We start from the raw sequence: 27,182 nt of genomic DNA, 5'->3' as shown, positions 1-27,182 counted from the left end.
ATTCTCTGTGAGATCATTGTCTGCATGATGATTTTCTGACAGTAGTATCTGTCTTTCCAAGTAAGTTCATGTTCTTCCGTTTGTTTGTTGTCTGTTTCCATTTTTCTTCTTTTTCCTTCTTCCAGAATGCCTCCACTTTCCTTGGAGCCCTCCAGAATGTTCTGGGGCATCTTGTTGACAAAATGTTAACAAGACAAATCCTGTTGGCTAATTCAATAAGCCTAACTCATCAATCAACTGAATTACTCGATTGCATTATATAATTAAAGGAACACATTGCATTTATAGAAAATATACAGAAAATAAAATGACCAATAGCATAATTGTGTGAATAAAATACAGCGTGGTCTTAAACAAGGGGTATTAGGGGTATTACATAGTTGTACCTAATAAAGTGGCCACTGAGTGTAGGTCAGGTGACAAATTTGGGATTGTTTTATATCGTTATAATTTTTCTTCCATCAATGTAATTAAAATAAGTTGTTGCAAATGTATAGTTTATGCATAGATAGAACACATTTAACCCTTTAAATCTTCATCAGGTCTTATAAAACAGTGGATTTGGTCTCATTTTCCAGTCTTTTTCTACTAGCTATCTAAATTATATTCCACAAAAACAATTAGCCAATTGCCTTTTGAAAGCCTTAATTGAATGTTCCACCATAATCACAAACCCCATGTTTGTGAAAGTGAGGCCAAGAGTTTGAGGCCCAATGGCAGCCTATTCTGAGGTTGGAGATCTGTCTATAGGTGGGAGAGTGGGAAAGGAGCTTGTTTTGTTGTTAACACCAGATTCTGTAGATGCTGGAAATCCAGAGGAACACACAGGATCATGGAGAAACTCAGGTCGGGCAGTATCTATGGAGGGGAATAAATAGTTGAGATTTTGGGTGGAGACTTTTCATCAGGACTGTTTTGTTGCTGCTGATAGTGTTGTTTTGCTAAACATTAAGAGTGCTGGAATGTGTGGCAACACTTACACATTACGTCTAGCACATCCTTGGGTATGTTGGATGGTAATTTCGTTGTATGTTTGTGTCCATGTGGATAAATAATTCTGAATGTAGTATTGAGGATCTATGTCAAAAGTTCAAGGTCCTTTGGTGCTTGCATGGTCTTTAGGTTTAAAGTTATATAGGAAACTTATCATATTTGCTAATCTTAGTGAAGCTAAATTTATAGTTTCTCTCTGTATAATTGTCTTTCTGAGGAAAAAGTAGAAAATATAAGTTTAATTGTTTTGGTTCTAAATCAGAACTTGAGTAGTATTTTTATTGAAATTGAAAGGTTACCTATGGAAGGGTGTTTCAAACGGTGGTTTAATTTGCTGTAGCAAGTAATTTTGTAACTGATTTTCTTTACCATTCAGAGTTCTGAATCTAGTTTGAAAAGGAAATGGAAGAAGAAAGGGAAGAATGACAGCCCTTGGATTAAGCCAACCAGGAAACGAAGACGGAAAAATCGACCAAAAGCAAGTAATAATTCAGGTAAAAAAAATAAATCAGCTTGGATATCATGCTTGGAAACAGTTGCCCACTACTCAATGAGGCCATTTTAGACAACTTCAATATAGTTAAAGCCTAATATAGACTAATGTGCGAATTACCTTCCTGATATAAGATTATAAAACATAGGATTAGAATTAGGCTATTTGGCCCATCAAGTCTACTCTGCTGTTCCATAATGGCTGATTTATTATCCCTCTCAACCACATTCTCCTGCCTTCTCCATGTAACCTTTGACTCCCCGACTAATCAAGAACTTCGCAAACACGAGGAAATCTGCAGATGCTGGAATTTCAAGCAACACACATAAAAGTTCACCAGCAACTTTTATGTGTGTTAATCAAGAACTTATCAACCTCCACTTTAAATATACTCAATGACTTGGCTTCCACAGCCGTCTGTGGGAAATGAATTCCACAGATTCGCCACCCTCTGTCTAAAGAAACTCCTCCTCATCTCTGTTCTAAATGAGTGTCAGCCATTGTTAGCCACAGTTGGCTGTTCCTTAGTGGCCTCAACCAGAAGCTAATCTAAAACCCTATTTCATAGGCATCTCTTTTGGGATCTGGCACTAACCTAATTTTCTGCTTGTACTTGTATATTGATTATCATAACATTGCCTTTATTACACACCTTTTCTCTCTCCTGATTTTATTTATATCCCACATCCTGGTTACTATCCTGGGGTCTATATATAACTCTAATCAGTGTCTTTACCCTTGCAGTTTCTTAAGTCTACCCACAAGACTTCTACATTTTATGATCCTATGTCACCTCTTTCTAAGGATTTGATTTCCAACAGAGCCAACCCAACCCCTTTGCCCACCTGCCTATCCTTTCCATACGAGTTGTATTCTTGGATGTTAAGCTCCCAAGTATGATCTTCTTTCAGCCACGGTTCAATTCTTCCTACTGACCGCAATTTTGCCATATCATCTGCCTGTCCTTACAGTTTCATTACACAATTCATCAACTTCTATAGCAATTGCCCATCCTCAGCCTCATCACCCTGATTCCCAACCCCCTTCTAAATTAGCTTAAACATCTCCAACAGCTCTAGGAAACCTGCCCGTAAGGGTATTTGTGCACCTCTGGTTCAAGTGTAACCTGTCCTTTTTGTACAGGTCATTACTTCCCCAGAAGAGACTCCAATAATCCAGAGATCTATTTTGTTTTTCTAATAACAACCTTTCTTTTCCATTTATGGAATGTTGGGGATCACTGTTGAGACTTACTTTATTGACTACCATAATTGCTTTAGAGAGTGGTGGTGAGCTGCCTTGACCCTCTGCAATTTTTATGGTAAAGACATTGTTAAATCAGGTAAATTTGTAAAATGAATTTGAATTCCCTATGAAAATGGACAAGGGAGAGCCAGTGGATGTGGTGTACCTTGACTTTCAGAAAGCCTTTGATAAAGTCCCACATAGGAGACTAGTGGGCAAAATTAGGGCACATGGTATTGGGGGCAGAGTACTGACATGGATTGAAAATTGGCTGGCTGACAGAAAACAAATTGTAGCGATTAATGGGTCCCTTTCGGAATGGCAGGCGCTGACCAGTGGGGTGCCTCAGGGTTCAGTGCTGGGACCGCAGCTGTTTACAATATATATTAATGATTTAGATGAAGGAATTAAAAGTAACATTAGCAAATTTGCTGCTGACACAAAGCTGGGTGGCAATGTGAAATGTGAGGAGGATGTTATGAGAATGCAGGGTGACTTGGACAGGCTGGGTGATTGGGCAGATACATGGCAGATGCAGTTTAATGTGGATAAATGTAAGGTTATCCACTTTGGTGGTAAGAACAGGAAGGCAGATTATTATCTAAATGGAGTCAAGTTAGGAAAAGGGGAAGCACAACGAGATCTAGGTGTTCTTGTACATCAGTCACTGAAGACAAGTACGCAAGTACAGCAGGCAGTGAAGAAAGCTAATAGCATGCTGGCCTTCATAACAAGGGGAATTGAGTATAAGAGCAAAGAGGTTCTTCTGCAGCTGTACAGGGCCCTGGTGAGACCACACTTGGAGTACTGTGTGCAGTTTTGGTCTCCAAATTTGAGGAAGGACATTCTTGCTATTGAAGGAGTGCAGCGTAGGTTCACAAGGTTAATTCCCGGGATGGCGGGACTGTCATATGTCGAAAGATTGGAGCGACTGAGGTTGTATTCTCTGGAACTTAGACGGCTGAGAGAGGATCTTATTGAAACATATAAGATTATTAAGGGATTGGACACGCTACAGGCAGGAAGCATGGTCCCGCTGATGGGTGAGTCCAGAACTAGAGGCCACAGTTTAAGAATTAAGGGTAGGCTATTTAGAACGGAGTTGAAGAAAAACTTTTTCACCCAGAGAGTGGTGGATATATGGAATGCTCTGCCCCAGAAGGCTGTGGAGGCCAAGTCTCTGGATGCTTTCAAAAAAGAGATGGATAGAGCTCTTAAAGATAGCGGAATCAAAGGTTATGGGGTTAAGGCAGGAACTGGATACTGATAGTGGATGATCAGCCATGATCACAGTGAATGACAGTGCTGGCTCGAAGGGCTGAATGGCCTACTCCTGCACCTATTGTCTATTGATAGATGGGAATCTTTTGGATCCAATGCTAAAACACAGTAAAAGACTCCCTTCTTCACTGTCAACAACTCCACTGGTCTTTGTATCATTTGTAAACTTGCTGGTTACGCTTAGTAAGTACATGTTCGGCACAGTATTGTGGGCTGAAGGGTCTGTATTGTGCTGTAGGCTTTCTATGTTTCTATGTAGTAAGTTCTAACAATTGCCAATTAAAATGTCTCTACTTAATGATAGTGTTTGAAAGACATATTTTGCCAAGGATTTCCTTTTGTGCCTTGAACCTTAGTAATCCACTAGATATTACAAACAGTTCTTCACTTTAACCTCATGAAAGATTTGTTATTTGCAGTACCCTGTCACAGAAAAATAGAGTGTATATGTGAGTGCCTGGCCAGACAATTGTGCCTATTTGTGGAGCAGAAATGAATCATAACCAATAGGCCTGGAGATTAAGAACTCTACCAGCGAACCAAGCTGTCTGGGTCCAACATATTATTCTCCGTAACTTCCACCACCTCCAACGGGATCCCACCACTAAGCACATCTTTCCCTCCCTCCCTCTCTCTGCATTCCTCAGGGATCGCTCCCTACGCAACTCCCTTGTCCATTCGTCCCCCCCATCCCTCCCCACTGATCTCCCTCCTGGCACTTATCCGTGTAAGCGGAACAAGTGCTACACATGCCCTTACACTTCCTCCCTTACCACCATTCAGGGCCCCAAACAGTCCTTCTAGGTGAGGCAACACTTCACCTGTGAGTCGACTGGGGTGATATACTGCGTCCGGTGCTCCTGATGTGGCCTTTTATATATTGGCGAGACCCGACGCAGACTGGGAGACCGCTTTGCTGAACATCTACGCTCTGTCCGCCAGAGAAAGCAGGATCTCCCAGTGGCCACACATTTTAATTCCACATCCCATTCCCATTCTGACATGTCTATCCACGGCCTCCTCTACTGTAAAGATGAAGCCACACTCAGGTTGGAGGAACAACACCTTATATTCCGTCTAGGTAGCCTCCAACCTGATGGCATGAACATCGACTTCTCTAACTTCCGCCAGGCCCCACCTCCCCCTCGTACCCCATCTGTTACTTATTTTTATGCACACATTCTTTCTCTCACTCTCCTTTTTCTCCCTCTGTCCCTCTGAATATACCTCTTGCCCATCCTCTGGGTCCCCTCCCCCCCCTGTCTTTCTTCCCGGACCTCCTGTCCCATGATCCTCTCGTATCCCCTTTTGCCTGTCACCTGTCCAGCTCTTGGCTCCATCCCTCCCCCTCCTGTCTTCTCCTATCATTTTGGATCTCCCCCTCCCCCTCCAACTTTCAAATCCCTTACTCACTCTTCCTTCAGTTAGTCCTGACGAAGGGTCTCGGCCTGAAACGTCGACTGCACCTCTTCCTACAGATGCTGCCTGGCCTGCTGCGTTCACCAGCAACTTTGATGTGTGTTGCCAACTAAATAAACTGATTGTAATTATTTTATACGTTTGAGTGTTTTGTTCTTTTCACAAGGTAGTTAAGAGTTAAACTGTTAACTGGAGTCATGTATAGGCTAAAGCTTAAAAAAACACACACTAGACTTCCTATCCTGACAAGCATGGGTGAACCAGGTGGGTCAATTTCCAGAACTGATAGTCAGAGGCTGTATTAGATAAACACTTCAAGTCGATTGTAATAGGACCGATACAGTGGTATAGGCAGTGGAGCTGCTGTCTCACAGCTGCAGTGACTGGTTTCAATACTGGCCTTGGGAACTGTCTTTGTGGAGTTTGCACGTTTTCTTGTGGCTGTATGGTTTCCTCCAGGTGCTCTTGTTTCCTTCCACTGATGACAATTTAGGTTGAAATATTGCATTAGTCCTGATTAGAGGCTTTGACCTGATACAGTGGCATGCAAAAGTTTGGGCACCCTGGTCGAAATTTCTGTTACTGTGAATAGCTAAGTGAGTAAACGATAACCTGATTTCCAAAAGGCATAATGTTAAAGATGACACATTTCTTTAATATTTTAAGCAAGATTACTTTTTTATTTCCATCTTTTACAGTTTCAAAATAACAAAAAAGGAAAAGGGCCCGAAGCAAAAGTTTGGGCACCCTGCATGGTCAGTACTTTGTAACACCCCCTTTGGCAAGTATCACAGCTTGTAAATGCTTTCTGTAGCCAGCTAAGAGTCTTTCAATTCTTGTTTGGGGGATTTTCGCCCATTCTTCCTTGCAAAAGGCTTCTAGTTCTGTGAGATTCTTGGGCCGTCTTGCATGCACTGCTCTTTTGAGGTCTATCCACAGATTTTCGATGATGTTTAGGTCAGGGGACTGTGAGGGCCATGGCAAAACCTTCAGCTTGCGCCTCTTGAGGTAGTCCATTGTGGATTTTGAGGTGTGTTCAGGATCATTATCCTTTTGTAGAAGCCATCCTCTTTTTACCTTCAGCTTTTTTACAGATGGTGTGATGTTTGCTTCCAGAATTTGCTGGTATTTAATTGAATTCATTCTCCCCTCTACCAGTGAAATGTTCCCCATGCCACTGGCTGCAACACAAGCCCAAAGCATGATCGATCCACCCCCGTGCTTAACAGTTGGAGAGGTGATCTTTTCATGAAATTCTGCACCCTTTTTTCTCCAAACATAGCTTTGCTCATTGTGGCCAGAAAGTTCTATTTTAACTTCATCAGTCCACAGGACTCGTTTCCAAAATGCATCAGGCTTGTTTAGATGTTCCTTTGCCAACTTCTGACACTGAATTTTGTGGTGCGGATGCAGGAAAGGTTTTCTTCTGATGACTCTTCCATGAAGGTCATATTTGTGCAGGTGTCGCTGCACAGTAGAACAGTGCACCACCGCTCCAGAGTCTGCTAAATCTTCTTGAAGGTCTTTTGCAGTCAAACGGGGGTTTTGATTTGCCTTTCTAGCAACCCTATGAGCAGTTTTCTCGGAAAGTTTTCTTGGTCTTCCAGACCTCAACTTGACCTCCACTGTTCCTGTTAACTGCCATTTCTTAATTACATTATGAACTGAGGAAACGACTACCTGAAAATGCTTTGCTATTTTCTTATAGCCTTCTCCTGCTTTGTGGGCATCATTTATTTTAATGTTCAGAATACTAGGCAGCTGCTTAAAGGAGCCCATGGCTGCTGATTGTTGGGACAAGGTTTGAGGAGTCAGAGTGTTTATAAAGCTTTGAAATTGTCATCACCTGGCCTTTCCTAACAATGACTGTGAACAAGCCATAGCCCTAACAAGCTAATTAAGGTCTGAGACCTTGGTAAAAGTTATCTGAGAGCTCAAATCTCTTGGGTTGCCCAAAATTTTGTATGGTGCTCTTTTCCTTTTTTTCACTCTAAAATTGTACAAAACAAAAGTAATACACTAACCTTGCTTAAAATGTTGAAAAGAATGTTTCATCTTTAACTTTATGACTTTTGGAGATCAGTTCATCTTCTACTCAACTATTCACAGTAACAGAAATTTTGACTAGGGGTGCCCAAACTTTTGCATACCACTGTATATCAACATTTCATTTCCTGCCATTGATGCTGCTAAACCCACTGAGTTCTTCCTGTAGATTGTTGATCCTGCATTTGCTGTGGTTGAAGAACGTAAGTGGCATGCTGAGCTCGCACCAAGTGATGTGTGTATCCAGACACAGGAAATACCCATATCACCTTTACCTCTCCAGTCTACCTGTAGTAATTTTGAATCTCTCATATAGCAGGAAACTAGGCATCCCCAAAGACCTATGGACAATTTGCATCAGTGCAGTGACACTTTGCCAAAGTGCAACTTTGTGACATAACACATCTCTCATATAATCATTAAGCAAATTCATCTTGGAAGGCATGGCGTTATAAGCATTGTTAAAGTATTAAGGAAAATGTTTCGGACTTAGAGCTAAATATATCAGATGATCAGGATTTTTGGAAAGATGGAGAAAATACAGTGGACAAGTGAACCATAATTATTAATTATTAGATCACTTACACTTATGAGTGCCTTACAAGCACTGGAGACATCTTGCGGAACTGAAACTAGGAAAGCATTAAGACAAGTGGAACAACAATGTGAGTGCCTTAATGGCAACCATGAAATGGTAACATATATAAATATTTGAAGACAATTGCAGACTGGTTTTGGTGGATTATTTTTAGTTCTCATAGATTTGGAGAAATTGGACTGGTTTGTCTCAAGACTGAGTTTCTGGAGTAGCCTTTGGATGGTTTTCTGCATCGAAGTGTTACAGAACCAACAAGGGAATCTAGATTTTGCACTGGATGCCAAGTTGCAGGCTTCAAACATGATGTCAGGTCTGTTCTGCCTTGCCACCCAAATAATCTGACACATCTGTGACCTAAGTTGCTCATGTGGATTGTCTGAAAATTCCTGATGTAGTTTTCTTGGTGCCATTGTACTGTACTGTCAACAGCAAGGATGTCTATCCCTACAGAGCAGAATATGTCATGTTCCTCGTGCCCAACCTGAAAGTCTGACTTTAGCTGAGGGATAACTTGTGGCAAAGTTTTGTAATCCTCCCCTCATGAAGTCATCTACATGACAGGTAAGTACTCCAATCACATGATATCCTGAATCTTGCCAGTTAAAAAAAAGCTGTATCCACTCGTGACATCTTCCCACCTGTTTTCAACATAATTTTCTTGACCTTTATACTAGCAGAGTGATGCATCTGATAGTTCATACACACACTTTTTGAGTTTCCACAGTGTTCTTCCGCTTCTGGCTTCAGATGGGGTTTCAATGTAAATATCTTGTATCAGCTCCATTCCCTGTAAGAATGCGGATTTTATGTCCATGCAGTGGGGTTGCCAATGCTCTTGGCGTATCACTGAGAAGTAGTCAGAAAGACTCTGATGCACATGTTGGTGAGTCTTTTTGGAGTTCTTTTATGTGCAGTTCCTCAAAACCTCTAGACATCAGGAGTGCTTCTGGTATAATTCCTGTCTGAGTTTCTTGTAGACACTGTCTTTTGGCCAATATCTCTGGCTTGCTCAAATGCTCCATTATTTCTGCAACTTCTGATTTCATCCTTGATTGCTGATTCAAACAACACCTCTTTAGTTTCTAGGATATCTGTGTTCACCAGTTTCTGCACTCCTTCTGGTTCTGTTCACTTACATAACTTTCAAGCCATTTTTCTCCACACACTGTGTATGTGTGTGCGTGCATGCTTTATCAATAACAGCAGATCTTAGACATTCTATCATTAAAATCTCCGCCTCAGATGTCTTTGCATTAGTAGGTGATTTCTTCACAAGCAATGTGATATGGTACCGTTCTACATTTTCAGATTTGTTATATTTTTCAGTTAGCCTAGCTTGGTTGGTTCTCTGCAGACAGCTTCACGCCCAGTGGTAAATACTTTGACATACCGCACATTTTGATCTCCTACTGTACTTGTTTATTGGATTTGTGCCAGGTAATGGTCCCCTTGTCTGGTCACCCTGAGATCTGTGCTGGCTATACTCTTGTTTCTGCTCAGTGAAGTATGCCGTTTCCCGACTCAAACTAATTCCGACTGTTGTCGTAGTTGCCTTTTGTCCAAAAATCCTGTTCATTGCTGATTTCATAGATGCAAATGTAAGTTCTGTACATGCAGTTAATGGTAGCTGTCTGTCCTTTATGTCTAGACACAGAGTATCCAACAATTAAAAGATAATACAGTGCCAGGAAGTTTCATTTTGTATTAATGCATGCGACTGTACTTTAAAAATAATCAATAGTATAATCAGCCATATTTTTAGAATTGTCTCTAAACTTTGTCGAAGTCTGAATATGCCTCAAATGTCCAATCCTCCCTTCAAAAAAACAGTCAATCATATTTATTAGCATATTCATACAGTCGTCTTTGTTCAAATCTTCCATCAAAATTCCCGTGGCAATCTCTCCCGCTCTTCCTGAAAGCGACAACACAACAGCCAAGGCTTGCTTGCTTCTTCTCCAGTTCCGTAACATGAGTCCATGTTCCAGTATTATATTTCCAGCTTTCATAAGGCTTGCTCTCGTCAAATGCTGGTGGTTTCCTTTAATTGGAAATCATCCTGTGCCACCACCGTTAACAGCCAAACAACAAAGACACGTTTTTCTTTTGTTTAAACAACTTTCAACATCTCAGTTCAATATATGAGGGCTGCCACCATCTCACAGTTCCCCCTTTTCCTTCAGTGCACGTATAACAGGGAAAGTACACGTGCCTACTGAGTACTTATATAATCTAAATGAACAGAACTCAACATTAGGGACAGACAGCATGGCTTTTAGTAAGGTACGTCATGGTTTACTAACTTGATTGAGTATTTTCAGGAGGTGACCAAGGTGATCAATGAGGGTAGAGCTGTTTTAAGGCATCCGTTAGTCTTGTGAGACCATGGATCTGTGCCTGGAAAGTCTTCACTCTCCAGGGCGCAGGCCTGGGCAGGGTTGTATGGAAGACCAGCAGTTGCCCATGCTGTAGGTCTCCCCTCTCGACGACACCAATGTTGTCCAAGGGAAGGGCATTAGGACCCATACAGCTTGGCACCAGTGTCGTCACAGAGCAATATGTGATTAAGTGCCTTGCTCAAGGACACAACACGTTCCCTCGGCTGGGGCTCGAACTCACGACCTTCAGGTTGCTAGTCCAATGCTTTAACCACTTGGCCACGTGCCCACACTAGAGCTGTGTATGTTGTCAAAATGGGCTTTAAAGAAGGCATTGTATTTTTATATAAATAAATAAGTAACATCAGAGTGGGTTTGTAACTTTGCCCATGAATACAAAAATAGATCATGTAGAAGGTTGCCAATGGATATGGTAGGTACTTGATCAGTTGTAGATATGGGCAGAGAGATGGCAATTGGAGTTTAATCTGGCCATGTGTGAGGTGTTGTACTTTAGGAGACTGAATCTAAAGGGACAGTACACAGTTAATGTAGCATCATTAATAGTGTTGATTTATGGAGAGATGCTGCGTCGAACTCCATATTTCCCGAAAAGTGGCTGCAAAGGCTGATAGGGTGATAAATACTATGTTGCTTTTATAAGTCAGGGTACTGTGTTCAAGAATCAGGAAGTTATGTTATAGTTTGATAAAACTTTGGTTCAATTCTAATTGCGCAATTATAGGTGAGATGCTGAAGTTCACCAGGATGCTGTCTGGATTAGTGGGTATGTACTGCAAGGACAGATTTGGGTTTCCTCTAGGGTATCAGAGGCTGAGGGGAGACTTAATAGAAGTTTATAAGATTATGAGAGGTATTGATATAGATAAATTGATATCTTTTTCTTCCAGGTTGAAATGTCTAATACTAGAGTATATGCATTTAAAGTGTGTGTGTGAGAGAGAGCGAGAGAAAGAAAAGACTGTTCACATTAGGACCATATCCTTCCATGTCTTGTCCATCTAATTATCTGTTAAACACAGTGGTTGAATCTGATTCTATTACTGCTGATATTCCTGTTGATCCTTGCCAATTTTTATTGATGCTTCATAGAGCGCATTCTACCTGGATGCATAATGGCTTGGTATGGCAACTTCTCTGCATGTGACTGCAAGAATCTGCAGAGAGTTGTGGACACAGCACATCACTGAAATCAGCCTTCTATCCATGGACTCTGTCTTTACTTCTTGCTGACTGTGAAGCAGCCAGCATAATTAAAGACCCCTACCCACCCCAGCATTCTCTCTTCCCTCTTCGATCAGACAGAAGATACAAATCCTGAAAGCACAGACTACAAGCCTGTAGGACAGCTTCTACCCTGCTGTTATAAGACTATTAAATCAGTCCCACGTACAATAAGATAGACTCAACCTGAGAATCTACTTCATTATGATCTTGCACCTTATTACTTACCAGCACTGCAGTATCTCCTTAGCTGTTGCATTTTATTCTGCATTGTGTAATTTTATCTTGCTCCACCTCTAATACACTTTGTAAAGACAAGTTTTTCATTGTACATGACAATAATAAACCAATTTGAATACCATTTCAACCCTTTCCTCATAGCACATTCTGTGTAAAAAAAAAAGAAACATGAGCGATTAAGGCTCCTATCTCAGTTTAAAACTGCCATTTTGTTTTTAATTTTCCTACTTTTGGGAAAAGATTTGCTTGAAAAAAGTTTGAGGTGGAACTTAGGGCTGACATTGTCAGTGTGCAGATCCGTGGATATCAAATCAGCATATGGGGGAAACTGTATGTCTGCTGTCCATTACAGCAATGTTTAATGTAGGATACTCTGCCACCAAAGTTGAACACGGCCACCAAATATTAGATTATTTAATCCTGATGTCCTGTCCTCACCAGAAGGTTCAGAATTCCTTAATCAGTGAAAACCATGGAGAAAACAAACCCTTCAGGTGAAGAAATATACAATGGTTTATAATTCTTCGAAGACAAAGGTCTCTCTAAATCAGTCTGCGTTCAGGCTGTTGTGTGATTACCTTTCATAAACTTCTCAGTGTAAATTTAATTAATTACAGGTGCTGACACAGAGACCCAAACTTTGACAGATAATAATGAGTATACCGAGGTTCCCCTTGACTCATTGGATCTGCCTACAGGTGGTCTGTTTTCTTCACAGTCTACAGGTAAAGATGATATGGTGAACTTAAGAATATTTGTATATGAGAACTTATTTCTGAATGTCCAACTTGGATAAAAAAAATTATTTGTTGTTGGGTGGAAACATTTTGGACTTGTATTTGGCTTAGAGGATTAGTCCAGTTGAGGTTTTGCATGATCTGTATGAGTACTTTTGACAATATTTTATGTAATAATAAAAGTTAATTTTGAATTTTGCTACTTCAATGTAGGTATTTCCCAAAGCTCTGACTCAGTGGAACTAGATAAACTACAGGAGTTACCGCTTTGTAGCTGTCGGATGGAAACACCAAAAAGCCGAGAGATAGTTAAACTGGCTAATAATAAATGTATGGCCACTGAGAATATAGATGAAGAGGTAAGGAGCTCTTGGTTAAGCTTGACAGTAATTAATTGGGCAGGTATGAGTTAGTAGATAGATTGTTAGGACTGGATTGCAGAGTTAATTATACTAGAGAACTAATTTTTCTAACAGTGAAATAGCATGAAAATTAGCTTTTTAAAAACCCAATCAGTACATTTATGATGGCCTGTTTTAACTTTTGAACAATTACTGAATTGAGCTGTATTGTAGGTTCTTGTTTTTTGTCGTATAGCCATATTTTGTGAAATGAGCTTTGGCTTTAGGTTTGACAAAAAAGATGAGTACTGGTTATTGTTGTGTAAGACAGTGCCAGAGCTATAACACTAATATCTTTTTCTGTTATAAATATGCAATATGTGTAAGTACAAAGGTACCCTCACAAATGAGGGTATTTGTTGGCGATTTCAGTTCATGGATTTAGTTCAGCTTAAAGAAACTACAAATATTTTTAAAATGTGTTTCTAATTGTGTATGTGGAGGGTCTATTGTCAACTTTAAAAAATATTTAACTCTGCATAGAATTACAGCTGGATTGTTTTGTTTTTGGCAGTATTACTGGGTTTTCATGTATGGTTGAATGATAATTAAACATTTTTTCATTTGATAATAACTTTTTAAGTGTTCCCTGCGTTGGGTAATATATGTAAATGTGAAAGTGAACCATGTACGGAGCAAATAGAAGCACTCTGAACCATTTATTTGTATTTGTATTTTGTTCATTCCAAAGAATGTGATTTAAGTCATTAAGATTACGTCATGCATGCAGTGTAGTCTTTACCCTGTAATGTTAAGACAGGTAGCTTATCAGGGCATTCAAAGAAGTGGATGAATTTTAGAAAGATGAGGGAATTGAAACACCTTTGAGCCTAGAGCAGAGCAGATCAATCATTAAATGGCAGCACAGGCTTAAGGGGCCGTTTGTCCTATTCCTGTTCTGAGTTTCTTATGTTGTTAGTGTTGTCTTCAGTATAGGGGAAGGCAGAGTACTATTCACTGAAGGCCTATATCACCTTTAAAATTAACATAACTAAAAATTATTAGACAAAGTTTCCTTTGTTTATAAATAGACTTTTATTATGTTCTTCCAGTGCAAATTATTTTACCCATCTTTAAATTTGAACAACCAGCTTCTTAACATATTAACTTTTAATTTATGCACATTACTTTTCATACAAAGACCTCAAAAATAGTATAGTTTGGTCATGTTAGTTAAGAGATAAATTGAATTGACCTTATTACTTACATCCTTCACATACATGAGGAGTAAAAATCTTTACATTATGTCTCTGTCTAAATGTGCAAAGTGCAATTTATAGTAACTTGTGATAAATAGTATGTACAACAGAACAGTCAATATAACATGGAAATGCAATTATATCAGTCTGATGGCCTGGTGGAAGAAGCTGTCCTGGAGCCTTTTGGTCCTGGCTGTTATACTGTGGTACTGTTTTCCAGATGGTAGCAGCTGGAACAGTTTGTGGTTGAGGTGACTCGGTTCCCGATGATCCTTTGGGCCCTTTTTACACACCTGTGTCTCTGTAAGTGTCCCGAACAGTGGGAAGTTCACATCTACAGATGTGCTGGGCTGATGGCACCACTCTCTGCAGAATCCTGTGATTAAGGGAAGTACAGTTTTCGTACCAGGCAGTGATGCAGCCAGTCAGGATGCTCTCAACTGTGCCGCTGTAGAAAGTCCTTGGGGGACCTATACCAAACTTCTTCAACCGTCTGAGGTGAAAGAGGCGCTGTGCTTTTGACACCACACAGCCAGTATATACAGACCACGTGAGATCCTCAGTGATGTGTATGCTGAGGAACTTAAAGTTTTCCCTCTCTCAACCCGAGATCCATTGATGTTAGCCTGTCTCCATTCCTCCTGTAGTCCATAACCAGCTCCTTTATTTTTGTGACATTGAGGCAGAGGTTGTTTTCTTGACACCACTGTGTCAGAGTGATGATTTCTCTATAGGCTGCCTTGTTATTATTTGAGATTAGGCCAATCAATGTAGTATCGTCAGCAAATTTAATTAGTAGATTGTAGCGGTGGGTGGCAACACAGTCATGGGTATACATAGAGTAAAGGAGGGGGCTTTGGACACAGCACTGAGGGGCACTTGTGCTGAGGGTCAGAGGGGCAGAGATGAAGGAGCCCACTCTTACCACCTGCTGTCGATTTGAGAGGAAGTCCAGGATCCAGCTGCACAAGGCAGGGTGAAGGCCGAGGTCTCTGAGCTATTTGTCAAGTCTGGAGGGAATTATGGTGTTGAGTGCTGAACTGTAGTCCAAGAACAGTATATTGGCCAAGATACCAGGGAGAATGATGTTAAGGGCAGCATTGTGGTCACCTGCGTCACATTTTCCCTGTAACCGTAAAGATATCTTTGAGTTTCTTCTCAGGACCCAATGATGTGAATTGGTAGGTTAATTGCTTCTATAAATTACCCCTGGTATACAAGTGAGTAGAATCTGGGTATAGTTGACAGGAATATGGAGTGGATACAAAAAATGGGTTTGAAATAGAATTAGTATAAATAGACTTCTCAACAATCCATGAGAACCACCTTGTTATTCCTTTTCCACTATTTATAGTGGTGCTAGAAAGTTTGTGAACCTTGTAGAATTTTCTCTGTTTCTGCATAAATATGAGCTAGAATGTGATCAGATCTTCACGTAAGTCCTAAAACTAGATAAAAGGAACCAAATTAAATAAATAACACAAAAAGCATTATACTTGTTAATTTATTTATTGAGAAAAATGATCCAATATTACATGTATATGAACCTCTAGGGTAATGCCTTCTATAAAAACTATTTGGAGTCAGGCATCCCAATCAATGAGATGAGATTAGAGGCATAGGTTGTAGAGGTGCCCTGCCCTATTTAAAAAAAAGACACACGAAGTCAGGTTACAGACAGAATCTGCCATTCTCAAGAAATATCTGTTTATGTGCGTCATGCCTCAATCAAAACAGCTTGCAGAGAACCTTAGAAGAAAAATTGTAGAGATGCATGAAGCTGTGGAAAAGGCTACAAAAGCATTTCTAAAGACCTGAGTGTTCATCAGGCCACAGTAAGAGAAATTATCTACAAATTGGAGGAAACTCAGTACTGTTGCTACTCTCCCTAGGAGTGGGCATCCTGCAAAAATCACATTAAGAGCACAACATGCAATGCTGAAGTAGGTAAAATACGACCCAAGAGTAACAGCAGAAGTCCTGTAGAAATCTCTAGAACTTGCTAAAGTCTCTGTTCATGTGTCCACTATAAGAAATACACTGAACAAGTATGGTCTTCGTGGAAGGACACCACAGAAGAAACCACTATTCTCCAAAAAAAATTGCTGCACATCTCAAGTTTGCAAAAGACCACCCGCATGTTCCACAATGCTTCTGGGACAGTATTCTGTAGACAGATGAGACAAAAGTTGAACTTTTTGGCAGAAATGCACATTGCTATGTTTGGAGGAAAAAGGGCACGGCACACCAACACCAAAACCTCATCCTAACAACCATGGTGGAAGGAGCATCGTGGTTTGGGGAGCTTTACTGCCTCAGGGTCTGGACAGCTTGCAGTCGTTGAGGGAACAATGAATTGAAAAATGTGTCAAGGCATTTTACAGGAGAACGTCAGGGTAGCAGCCTGTCACCTGAAGCTTAATAGAAGTTGGATAATGCAACAAGACAATGATTCAAAAGAGAAGACTAAATCAACTGCAGAATGGTTTAAAAAGAAGAAGCTTCATGTTTTGGAATGGCCAAGTCAAAGTCATGACCTTAATCTGATAGAAATGTTGTGGAAGGACCTGAAGCAAGCAGTTCATGCAAGGAAGCCCACCAACATCCCAGAGTTGAAACAGTTTTGTATGGAGGAGGAATAGCCTAAAATTCCTCCAAGTCAACATACAGGATTGATCAGCGGTTACTGGACATGTTTGGTTGAAGTTATTACTGAACGAGAGGGTCACATCAGTTTCAAAAAGCAACTTTTTTCAGCAAATGCATGTAATATTGGATAATTTTTCTCAATAAATAAATGAGCAAACATAATGTTTTGGTGTTATTTATTTACTTGGGTTCCCTATCTAGTTTTAGGACTTGCATGAAGATCTGATCACATTTTAGATCATATTTATGCAGAAATATAGAAAATTCTGCAGGGTTCATGAATTTTCTAGCACCACTGTATTTACTTGTAATTTATAATTTGTGTCTTTGCACTGATTGCTGCTGCAAAGCAACAAATTCAGCGACATACACGGTCGAGATAATAAATCTGATTCTGAGTAGTTGATGGTCAGCACAACTTAGTTGAGACAAAGCGTGCATTTACCTAAACGCAAAATCCTCTGCAGATGCTGGGGTCAAAGCAACACTCACAACACGCTGGAGTAACTCAGCGGGTTGGGCAGCATCTGTGGAAACGATCAGTCAACGTTTCGGGCCGGAACCCTTCGTTCAGGCCCAAAACGTTGACTGATCGTTTCCAAGGATGCTGCCCGATCTGCTGAGTTCCTCTGGCATGTCGTGAGTGTTGCGTGCACTTACCTGCTGTGCCTCAAGCTCTTTTTCAGAATGATGCTTTGGAGTTCTTTGTTCCTACCGGAGAGGGTTGAAGTTCCTCAGTCTGATGATTAATTCGAAAGGTGCCTGAACTATACCTTTTCCCACTCTGTTAATTGTAAAAATGCCATGCCTTCTTTCAATTCCTCCGTCTCCACTGCATCTGTTCTCAGAGTGAGGCTTTTCATATCAGAGCAATATTCCTCCACCATCAGCTCTTCCCTCACCCCATCCTCCTGCCATCCTATCAGGGATAGGGTTCTTTTTGTCCTCACCTACCACTCCACTGCAATTCTCCACGTCCAACACAATTCTCTATAACTTCCACCATCTCCAACAGGATCCCACAACCAAACAGTTCCCCCCCCCCACTTTATGCTTTCCACAGGGGTTGCTCCCTCCATGTCTCCCTTGTCCATTCATCCCTCTGTACTGATCTCCCTCCTGGCACTTATCCTTGCAAGTGAGCAAGTGCTACACCTACCCCTACAACCTCCTTCCTCACTACCATTCAGGGCCTCAAACATTCCTTTCAGGTGAGGTAACACTTCACCTGTGAGCCTTCTGGGGTCATCTACTGTATCTAGTGCTCTCAATGTGGCATTCTGTATATCAGTGAGACCCGACGTAGATTGGGAGACTGCTTTGCTGAGCACCTACGCTCCATATCAGAAAGAGCGGTAACTTCCAGTGGCACCCATTTTCAATCCACTTTCCATTCCCATTCCAACATGTCAGTGCATGGCCGCCTCTACTGTTGTAATGAGGCCACACTCAGGCTGGAGGAACAACACCTTATATTCCATCTGGGTAGCCTCCAACCTTATGACATGAACATTGATTTCTTTAACTTCCAGTAATGCCCTACCCCTACACCCCCCCTTCTCATCATTCCCCATTCCCTTTTTCCTTTCCTCCTTGCCCCCCTGCCCATCACCTCCCTCTGGTGTTCCTCCCCCTTTCTTTCTTCCATGGCCTTCTGTTCTATCCTATTATATTCCCCCTTCTCCAGCCCTGTGTCTCTTTCACCAATCAACTTCCCAGTTCTTTACTTCGCCCCTCCCCCTTCCAGTTTCACCAATCACCTCATGTTTCTATCTCTCTTTCCCACACCTTCTAACTCTGACTCCTCATCTTTTTTTTTCTTCAGTCCTGATGAAGGGTCTCAGCTCGAAACATCTCTTTTCCATAGATGCTTCCTGGCTTGCTGAGTTCCTCCAGCATTTTGTGTGTGCTGCTTGGATTTCCAGTATCTGCAGGTTTTCTCATGTATGTGTCATGGAATTTCTTGTTTTGTGGCAGTGGTGCAGTGCAAGATATAAAAAATTACTCTGAGTTACAAAAAAATAAAAGGTGCAAAAGAGAAATAGCAGGGCAGTGTTCATGGTATCATGGAAGAACCTGTTCCTAAAATGCTGAGTGTGGGTTTTTAAGCTCCTGTACTTCCTCCCTGATGGTAGTAATTCGATGCTTTGTTGTTGATTTGAAAAATAATTCATTGGTAATAGTTTAGAGCATAACTCTGTAAATAAGAAGCTGATTGCATAATCGTTTCTTCCAGTTAAGTAGCTGCATTAACACAGTGATTAAGCAAGAGTTGATGCGACCTTCCAATAAGGTGCAACTAATGGTCTTATGTGAGGACCATAGATCCCGGATGGTTAAGCATCAGTGTTGCCCAGGATGTGGATATTTCTGCACTGCTGTAAGTATAGAAAACATCGAAGCATTTAAGTACAAATATCACAGCAAAAATATTTTCTCATTGATTTAAAATTCAACTTATGTATTTAATATTGAACAAAATTTGAAATGGTATCTTGTGATGTATGAAGCATTATGATCTTTTTCTTAGAGCAGGTTACCTTGAAAGCCACGAGGCAGCCTGCATGCTCATAAATGGCAGCAAGCGTATAAATTTTGTTTATTTTTAAATATCTGAATGTCTCTTTGAATAATAGAATGTTTAGAGTTAGCTTGCTGCTTCATTTCCAAATAAAGGAAAGAAAATAGCCAATTCTAAGCACTCTGTGTGGGAACCAGATTGATTGTCTTCCAGATGACACACGGGACTTCAAACTAAATGGCTGCCTTTTTGACAGTTGTGGCAGGGCTATTTAGATTTAACTTGCTGTCATTCGTAAAATCCCTTTAAGCATTGCACTTAAGTTATTTGGAGATGTAGCTCTTCATTTTTGTTCTTAGGAATTTAATTTCTTTGTAAGTAGAAGAGTGCAAGTGTTTTATAACTGGGGGCATGCCTCTTGGATGCATTAAAAGTAATCAGAGACAAACATTGTTGAAGAATTAGATTGAGATGCAACAATTTTGATCCTTTTTATTAGTTATCTCCATATAACTGATTGTGGGCATGACATTACATTGCATTATCAATCATAGTTAGAAAACCACCTTGCGTATGTTGTTGTATAGTGAATCCTTTATTGCAAGTCCATTGGTGTTTGACTTGCTTACAGCACTCCAATCTCCAATAATTATTTAGACTGGATGATTTACTAGAAATTCAGTAGGGTAATAAAACTACTACTTTACATGGTATAGGTTAAACTTGGGTTTAAAACTAAGGATTCCTGTAGTCAATTTCTTTATTTCAACCAGGGTTAGTTGGGTAGACTTGATCGTTCGCAAGTTAAAAATTATGAATATTCAGAAAAGATGGCCAGTACTATCATTAAATTTATTGAAGAGTTTTGGAAGATGCTGATGTTAGCTCCTTCACTCACTCATCATGCTAGAAGATTTAAAAAAAAGAATAATACAATTATGCTCAATTTATTGTCTGTTCGTAAAGGTATGTAATAAATTAAGGTGCTTTTTCCAGGGGACGTTCATGGAATGCCAGCCTGATAGTACCATTTCCCACCGCTTTCACAAAAACTGTGCATCGTGTATAAATGGCTTATCTTTCTGCCCACACTGTGGTGAGGATACTGCTCAAGCAAAAGAAGTGACGATAGCAAAAGCAGACACTACTTCTATGGTACCTCTTCCAACACAGGAGAAGATGATTGCTATGAATGGAAAAGCAGACACTACAACAGCAAGGTGGGTCCCTGAGTCTCCTTTAGTCAGCTGGTAAGCACTCTTGTTGAAAATAATTGTCAACATTTAGAATCTGCTTACTTGACAGGTCATTAATTACTTGAGTGTTGATTATGAATTTGAATCTCAAATACGGAGTAGAAATAATTTTATATTAATTTAAAAGCCTTGATAAAATAAATGTGTTTTTGACTTTGTTAAAATTGTTAACTTCAATTCAGTGATTTTATGATTTTTTAAAAGTTAGATGTATAACTAGATGTTACCGTATATATATCTAGTAGCTTGGACTATTGATTTTGTGACATGAATTCAAATCTCATTTAGATAGCCAGGAAGTTTAAATTAAGGGGAATTATTTCTGTGTTTAAGAAGCTAATGTCATTGAAGATAGCCATGATTCTGTTGGATTGTTGTGAGCATCCACCTGGTTTAACTAATGTCCTTCCAGGAAGAAGATCTACTTTCATTGTATTGCAATGTTGGTGTGTGTCACTTGGCCTTTGGCCCCTCTGTATTGCACTTGAAATTGCTTTCCAAAGAAATTGGAGATGGGCAATAAGTTTTAAAAAAATGTACGAAGGCTGTGGAAATTATTACCCAAGAGCAAAAAATACTGCATCTGTTGGAAATATGAAATAAAAGCTGAAAATACTCAATATTTATAACTAATCCTTCAGGTCTTTCATTAGTTGTGAAGGAAGGTAATAACCTGAAGAATTATCACTGTTTCTTTCCCGATAGATGCTGCCTGACCTACAGATTACTCCCAGCATTTTCAGCTTTTATTCCAGGTTTCCTGCACCTACAGTATGATAGCATGCATAAAAATTTCCAAGTAGATCACTCTTGCATTGTGTGTAGTTCTGATCATTAAAAATGACATTAAACTGCAGAGGATGCAGAAAAGATATACAGAAATGTTAGTGGGATTGGAGGGTTTGAATTAACTGCGGCTGTTTTCTCTGGGGCATAGGAGTCTGTGGGGTGACCTTATAGACATTTTTAAAAACATGAGGAACATCGATAGGGTGAATGTTTAGTTTTTTTACCTAGGTAGGGGAATGTACAATGAGAGGGTCTAGATTTATGATAAGATAGGAAAAGTCTGATAGAGACCTGAGGGGCAACTTTTTCACATAGAGGGTTGTGGGTATATGGAACAAGCTGCTAGATAAGCTGTAAAAGACATTTGGATGGCTACATGGATAGAAAAGGCTCAAAGAAATATTTTCCAAATGCAAGCAAATGGGGCTCGCTTAAAATGTTTGGTATGGACGTGTTGGGCCTGTTTCCATACTGTACAATTCTATGACCTGATTAAAAATTCTTGATTAAAATTTAATATGAGATATTAATTGATATTCTTATAAGGCAGTTACTTAAATTTGTTTATCTGCAAATGGATTTGATATTAATTTCACCTTTAAGTTGGAATTTTTTATATGAAGTACTGACTTTCTCTGAAGACCAGAAGTATTGTCATGCAGCAAAGATGCATGATAATTTGTTATTGTCAAGATTTATGATCTTTGGAGATAAGTTTCTTGATAGAGTTTTAGCAATTTATTTTCCCTTTTACATATTTATGTTCTGTGCATGTAGAGCACTTGAAATGATGTGATTTAGCATTTTTTTGCTTTGCATATATTTCTTTTCTCTTTCATATTTAAAAAATTGGTGCTGTTTACTTGGATTGCCAGTTTAAGGTTGAATGATGGCATGCTGTTTCATTTCACATTGTTGGTTTTTCTGTAACCATGTTACTCTTTGGGAACAGATGTGTAACTGAAAATTTTGGAAGTCTGAAATGAAAATATTTTATTGGTAAATTCCAGAATTTTATTTGTAAATGTTCGTCTTGCGTATTTAAGCTGACATGGTCCACTTGTAGAACTAGGTGCTTTCAAAGCGGTGGCTATTAAAAATATGTTCTTTAGAATTGTCATTTAGTACAGTACATAATTTTTATCAAGTTAGTATAAATGTTGTCTTTTTACAGCAGTGCTCGGATAAGGATGTCAATGGAAAATAAACCTGAAAGTGCAGTTTCCAAGGTGGCTGATAGTTCAGACATATATAACTCATCCACTACTTTGAAATCTGGAGCAATCTTACCAGTTACAGGTCTGTCAACTGCACCTGGGAAAGAGACAATGGAAAGTATTCTTATTGCTCTTGATACAGAGAGGTAAGCATTCAAAAAGGATGTGTTAATGATGCAATCACAGTTTAAAAGTAATATTTTAAAGAAAAATTATCTAACTTACTGACCTGAAACAAAATCAGCAATTCTGAAGGTTCTAAAGTGAATGTAATTATGTTCTCTTGACACACTATGGATACAATTTCTGTGAGATTAAGCAGACAGACCCATTGCAATTTGCCTATTACCACAATAGGACGACGGCAGATGCAATCTCAGTGCCTCTCCATGCGGCTTTAGACCACCTGGACAACACAAACGCCTATGTCAGGATGCTGTACATCAACTATAGCTCAGCATTTAATACCATCATTCCCACAATCCTGATTGAGAAGTTGCAGAACCTTGGCCTATGTACCTCCCTCTGCAATTGGATCCTCGACTTCCTAACTGGAACACCACAATCTGTGCGGATTGGTGATATCATTTTCTCGCTAACTGTCAACACTGGTGCACCTCAGGGGTGTGTGCTTAGCCCACCGCTCTACTCTCTATATACCCATGACTGTGTGGCTAGGCATAGCTCAAGTACCATCTATAAATTTGCTGATGGATACAACCACTGTTGGTAGAATCTCAGGTGGTGACGAGAGAGTGTACAGGAGTGAGATATGTCAATTAGTGAAGTGGTGCCGCAGGAACAACCTGGCACTGAACGTCAGTAAGACGAAAGAGCTGATTGTGGACTGTTGGAAGGGTAAGACGAAGGAACACATACCAATCCTCATAGAGGGATCAGAAGTGGAGAGAGTGAACAGTTTCAAGTTCCTGGGTGTCAAGATCTCTGAGGATCTAACCTGGTCCCAACATATCAATGCGGTTATAAAGAAGGCAAGACAGCAGCTATACTTCATTAGGAGTTTGAAGGGATTTGGTATGTCAACAAATATACTCAAAAAACTTCTATAGATGTTCAGTGGAGAGCATTCTGACAGGCTGCATAAGTGTCTGGTGTGGAGAGGCTACTGCACAGGACAGAAAGAAGCTGTAGTGGGTTGTAAATTTAGTCAGCTCCATCTTGGGTACTGGCCTACAAAGTACCCAGGACATCTTCAAGGAACGGTGTCTCAGAAAGGCAGCATCCATTATTAAGGACCTCCAGCACCCAGGGCATGCCCTTTTCTCACTGTTACCATGAGGTAGAAAGTACAGAAGCCTGAAGGCACACGCCCAGCGATTTAGGAGCAGCTTCCTCCCCTCTGCCATCTAATTCCTAAATGGACATTGAACCCTTAGACACCACCTCACTTTTTTTTAATATACAGTATTTCTGTTTTTTGCATGATTTTTAATCTATTCAATATACGTATACTGTATAATGTATACTGAATAAGATTTATTTATTACTTTTTTTTCTTCTATATTATGCTGCTGCAAAGTTAACAAATTTCACGTCACATGCTGGTGAAAATAAACCTGATTCTGATTCTGAAAAAAAAGCTGTGTCATTATTGTTTTGGAACTGAATGCTTACAGATGCACAAAAATAGTAAGTGGTTATTGTACTCAATTCCCTATCTATATAATGAAGTAGAATGTCCCTTTTAAGCCCTGGTTAGCAGTCCAGGAACCTACAATTTGGGAATCAGACTTCCTTTGGTTGCACAGCTTTACATTAGGGTATGTTGTGTATTTCCCACATCTGATTTTAATAATTATTTTGAAATTGTTTTAAACTCTTTAAGTATATGAGTTGGTTCATAAAGTGAAAAGCGATTTAAAGTAAAACAGTAGTCCTGAAATACTTAATCAAGGGTTCAGAATCTTTGATTATGGTGGGATCTTTCTTTTTGTTTTGGACAAGCAAGTACTCCAAACTCACAGACTGATTAAAATAACTGAAGATGATAAATGACTGCAACGTCTTGAAATCCTGCAAGAAAACAAATCTCAGGGCTGTATATGGTGACATGTATGTACCTTGAAATTTACTTTGCGCTTTGAACAAACAAAAAAGTGGTAGAAACAATTAGTACAAGCAGCATCTATGGAATAAGAAAGAGAATTAGCATTTCAGATCGAAGACCTTCTTTACTTCTTTTGTGTTTTTCCTTCACAGATGTACCTGGTGCATGTTCCCTGCACTTTCTGCTTTGTTTCAATGTGTTTTACACAATGTGTTAAAATTTTACCCATTAAAACAAAGTTCTTTCATTGTTCCATTAGTGGCTGTGGTTTAATACTTCTCTGCTGTAGCAATACTTTGAATTGGAAATTGACTCTGGGAATTTTGTGCCTACTATAAGATATTTGGTCTTTGCACACATCCACGAAAAAGAGAACCCCAAAAGAATGAACAGCAGAAAGAGTTAGAGCCCCAAAGCCCCCTCTCCCACACAAGCAGCAGCAAAGCATCAATCAATCCCCCCACCCATTTCAGCACAGTGTCTGTGCTCACCACCCACCAAGCAATAGCAAAATACCCAAAGAGAGACCATGATCTGCAGTCAACAAAGACAATTGTTTACCCCAAAGTGGGATATGCCACTTACTCATTCTCCTGCTCCGCCTCCCCCTCCCTTTTTTGCCTTTTCACTGTTGCTGAATCTCTATGTTAACTTTCAGTGATTTGCAAATGTAGACCAGAAAACTAAAGTCACACTGAACACAACAATGTTGTGCGTGAAAATCCCAGGAGATAGCAGTTTGAGATGCTCAAACTACCCCACCTGGCACCAACAATTAATCCACAATCAATCCACAATTTCTTCCCCATTCTGATATTTAGTCTGAATAGCAACTGAACTTCTTGACCTTGTCTGCATGCTTTTATGCATTGAGTTGCTGCAATATGATCGGCTGATTAGATATTTGCAGCAATTTGGCGCCATCATAATGGGGTGATTTTGTGTTTATGCATAAGCAAGCTATTCTCACTTCAGTAGTCTTGTTGGGAACTTTCAGAGAAAGCTGAGACAGTTTTCCATGGTAAGCTCTGACACATGAAAAGGGCCTTTCGTTATGTCTGGGATGGTTAGAACAAAGCTTGCCCATCAATTTGACTGGTGTCACAACACCATTCATCCCTTCATTCTCTGAAACTATACTTACAAGCTTTTAAATTATTTTAACAAGGTTGATTATTTATGTGACATTCAAAATAGTTTTTTTTTAAATCAAATCTTAAAAATTAAAAACAAGAATAATTTGGGAACAGATGTTCTCAGTGAAATGTACGGGAAGCAATGTGGCAAATGTTCAGGGGATATTTGCGTGATGTTGTGCATAGGTACGTCCCACTGAGACGGAAAGGATGGTAGGATACAGGAACCATGGTATACAAAGGCTGTTGAAAATCTAGTCAAGAAGAAAAGAAAAGCTTACGAAAGGTTCAAAAAACTAGGTAGTAATCGAGATAGTCATAGTCAAACCTTATTGATCCAGGGGGAAATTGGTTTTTGTTACAGTTGCACCAACCAAGAATAGAGTATAAATATAGCAATATAAAACCATAAATAATTAAATAGCATCCTCAACTCCTAGTCGGGGCTGGTGGGCGAACTGGAGGGGATCTAAGTGTGGCCTAACCATAGGCCGGAGCAGCTCCAGAACAAGTCTCTCCAGGGTCTTCATGATGGGATCTAGAAGATTATAAGGCTAGCAGGAAGGAACTTAAGAATAAAATTAGGAGAGCCAGAAGGAGCCATGAGAAGGCCTTGGTGGACAGGATAAAGGAAAACTCCAAGGCATTGTACAAGTAAGTGAAGAGCAAGAGGATAAAACATGAGAGAATAGGACCAATCAAGTGTGACAGTGGAAAAGTGTGTATGAAACCGGAGGAGATAGCAGAAGTACTTAATGAATACTTTGCTTCAGTATTCACTACGGAAAAGGACCTTGGCGATTGTAGGGATGACTTAGAGCATAATGAAAAGCTTGAGCATGTAGATATTAAGGAGGATGTGCTGGAGCTTTTGGAAAGCATCAAGTTGGATAAATCACCGAGACTGGATGAGATGTACCCCAGGCTACTGTGGGAGCCGAGGGAGGAGATTGCTGAGCTTCTGGTGATGATCTTTGCATCATCAATGGGGACAGGAGAGGTTCCAGAGGATTGGAGGGTTGTGGATGTTGTTCCCTTATTCAAGAAAGGGAGTGGACATAGCCCAGGAAATTATAGACCAGTGAGTCTTTCTTCAGTGGTTGGTAAGTTGATGGAGAAGATCCTTAGAGGCAGGATTTATGAACGTGAACTTTTGGAGGGGCATAATATGATTAGGAATAGTCAGCACAGCTTTGTCAAAGGCAGGTGTGCTTTACGGGCCTGATTGAAATTTTTGAGGATGTGACTAAACACATTGTTGAAGGTAGAAC

General features: G+C 39.9%; 1 protein-coding gene across 4 annotated transcripts in view; it reads left to right on the top strand.

Moving 5' to 3' along the window:
- The window catches only part of LOC140186422 (histone-lysine N-methyltransferase EHMT1-like), a 201,738-nt gene that overhangs the window by 116,035 nt on the left and 58,521 nt on the right, over positions 1–27,182 (top strand). For 3 of the 4 annotated variants that reach the window (XM_072240693.1, XM_072240690.1, XM_072240692.1), the window contains 6 exons: positions 1,370–1,487; positions 12,556–12,663; positions 12,889–13,034; positions 19,161–19,304; positions 20,442–20,665; positions 22,665–22,853. In XM_072240693.1, the coding sequence (XP_072096794.1) occupies positions 1,370–1,487; positions 12,556–12,663; positions 12,889–13,034; positions 19,161–19,304; positions 20,442–20,665; positions 22,665–22,853 (929 nt within the window). The remainder of the gene's footprint in view (positions 1–1,369; positions 1,488–12,555; positions 12,664–12,888; positions 13,035–19,160; positions 19,305–20,441; positions 20,666–22,664; positions 22,854–27,182) is intronic. The other variant, XM_072240691.1, reaches the window with a different exon arrangement.

This window comes from Mobula birostris, chromosome 22 (genome assembly GCF_030028105.1).
Source record: "Mobula birostris isolate sMobBir1 chromosome 22, sMobBir1.hap1, whole genome shotgun sequence".
Lineage (NCBI taxonomy): Eukaryota > Metazoa > Chordata > Chondrichthyes > Myliobatiformes > Myliobatidae > Mobula > Mobula birostris.
Note: the sequence above shows the minus strand (reverse complement) of the source record. Positions and strands in the feature narration are given on the sequence as shown.